Raw genomic sequence first — 2,553 nt, 5'->3', positions numbered from 1 at the left:
TCTATGAGACACCAACAGGGCAGAGGATAGCTTCCTGCCACAACAGAAGTTCATGGGTCCCTGCAAAAGGCTCTCAACAGCTGCTTACACACACACACACACACACACACACACACACACACCAGTTTCAGTTTTGTATAAGAACTCCTTTCAGAACCAATATAAAATTATAAACCTGAATGAGCTGCTGGGACCCCAATGTCTCCGGTGACATGACTGCCACCACCACCTCGCTCTCTGTCTGGAATGAGACCACACTAGAGGACCCCAAGCTTTGTCACTATTGGTCACTAAGACCACTGATGTGAACTTTTCATTAAAGTCAAGGTTCAACCCAGCATATTTAAACAAGACAGATGTCTTTACCCAGCGTGCACTAAGACACAGCTTTCTCAACTGGGCACCCACTTGAAGAGAATCAGAATGGCGTCTCATAAAAGGTCATCAGTCTCATTTTGTCACCCAACCTCTCTGGAAGGTTGTCTTATATTAATCACTCTAACCTCAGAGTCTCTTCTGACGTAATACTAAATGTAGAGACCGTGGAGTTTTGGAATCCACTCCATTACTGACTTCCACACACAGGGAGAGGGGAAGGTCAGGCAACAGCAGGCTGACTGGCCCCCTCCACAGGCAGAGAAATACAGACAGTGACAGGGTTGCCAGGAGGGACGTCCTCAGGATCAGGAGGCATCCCCAACTTCTCTAAGTCTTCACAGCACACACCCAACACCCTATCCCCTAAGTGTTACAAGGAAGTCAATGTTGTGGATACAATCAGCATTGTGACCTACAGTGAGAGATGTATACAATCTTTTCTTACCTATTGGTGTATAATCAGGAACGGTTGTCTGCTCTGTATGTCCATAGACACATGAGGAAGAAAAATGAGAAACATGATGTTAAGTCTCCATGGAGAAAAACCAAGACATGCAAGTGCAGTCAACCTGCTGATGGGATGTGATTCAGGGTTTGATCTGGGTAATGCTGTTTGACTTGACACTAGTGAGAAATCTACATAGTCTTCAGTTCTCCAAGTCTAATAGGCTATTTTTATAGAAAGTTGAGTTCTCCAAGTCTCAAAGTCTTTTTTATAGAAAATGTTAATCCATAGACCCTAGCTCTAACTTGCCTACATATGACTTGCACTNAGCTCTAGGGAACCAGTACAAAATGGTTTCTCACATGTGCACATCTAATTAAATTCTTCCTTTTTAATTACACTGGCTGGTAAATCAAAATAATATTNACTAGCATATGTGTAGAAAGCCTGTTTTGCTTTCATCTTTGTATATGAATGCTTTTTTGGTAAGGTATCTTGGATTATACCCTAGGCTAGACTGAAACTCAAGATCCTACTAGCTCAGCATCATGAGTGGTAGAATATTGTATGTGTGCTTACAGGCATAAGTGTGTAGGAGTATGTGTGTTTTGTATTTGTGGTTGTGTGTGTTGTGTGTGTGGTTGTGTTTTGTTGTATGTGTTTGTGTGGCTGTGTTTGTGTTGCATGACCATGCTCATTTTTTTTTACTGTTTCAGAAATGAATCTAATATGTCCCATATAAATGAAACACAAATCTCAAACATATGTTTAAATTACTTTAAAAGACACAGTGGTTTCAAGAGTAGACTTGGTGCTGGAGATTGGAGTGATGATATCAAGACATTAACCCACTTGCACCAAGCAACCAGCTCTGCGTAACCTTCAAAGGTCTCAGGATACAGAAAGAATTGACCTCTACCCCACACAGCAGCTCCTGATATAAACTGGGTGGAATNTTAGGAAGGAATATGGCTTTAGTGAGAGTAAAGCCAGCCTTATCCTTGGGACACCTCAAATGCATTAGGAAAACTGATGTCTGACACTGGGCCAATTGGATTCCCTACAAACCCTGGGCTGGCCAGAGGCACTGCTATAGCAACAGTTCTTGCTGTGTCCTAGGATCAAAAAATGCCAAGGAAAAAAGAAAGAGATTTTCTTTCCCAAAGCCCAGTCCATCAGAGTCTAAACTGTACTGATGTGCCACCAACACCGCTCATTGGAGGAACTCAGAGAGATAGACAGGATCTTTAATGTCCCAGGTTTGGGATTCAGGAATCCAGAGTAGCTTTATAAGGCCTTAGACGAAAGGAAATGACAGGGACATTGGCTAAGCAGAGTTTTGATTTCCTCTCCAAGCACTGAAGACAGAGACTCTGCTCCCTGAGTTCGGCAAGGTACAGGGTAAAACATCGGAACCTCAGGGCACTGAGAATGGTCAATAGAACCTCTAGTAACAAGATCTCCTTAGTGACCCTTGAAGGTGCCTCCTATGGCTGATCCTCCCCAAGTACCACAGTTCGGGGCCATAATCCATGGCATATATGTCCATATAGGCCTGAACTTGTTGGGAAATTTCCTTGGGAGCTAAGGACTCCACATGCTCTTCCTTCTGCCCATCTTCTGGGTCAGAGGTGAGCTAATGGGCTCTGAGGACATTGGGCCACAGGGATACAACATAGCACAACTTACCTGCTGTGGTTTGTTCAGTTGGGTGGAACACATCTGCAAAA

General features: G+C 43.5%; 1 protein-coding gene across 1 annotated transcript in view; it reads right to left on the bottom strand.

The window, feature by feature from the left end:
• The window catches only part of Dmbt1 (deleted in malignant brain tumors 1), a 109,378-nt gene that overhangs the window by 53,236 nt on the left and 53,589 nt on the right, over positions 1-2,553 (bottom strand). The window contains exon 8 of the mRNA XM_021167095.1: positions 824-856. Within this exon, the coding sequence (XP_021022754.1) occupies positions 824-856 (33 nt within the window). The remainder of the gene's footprint in view (positions 1-823; positions 857-2,553) is intronic.

Source organism: Mus caroli, chromosome 7 (genome assembly GCF_900094665.2).
Source record: "Mus caroli chromosome 7, CAROLI_EIJ_v1.1, whole genome shotgun sequence".
NCBI lineage: Eukaryota > Metazoa > Chordata > Mammalia > Rodentia > Muridae > Mus > Mus caroli.
The sequence above is the reverse complement of the archived record's forward strand: the minus strand, read 5'-3'. Positions and strand labels throughout refer to the sequence as shown.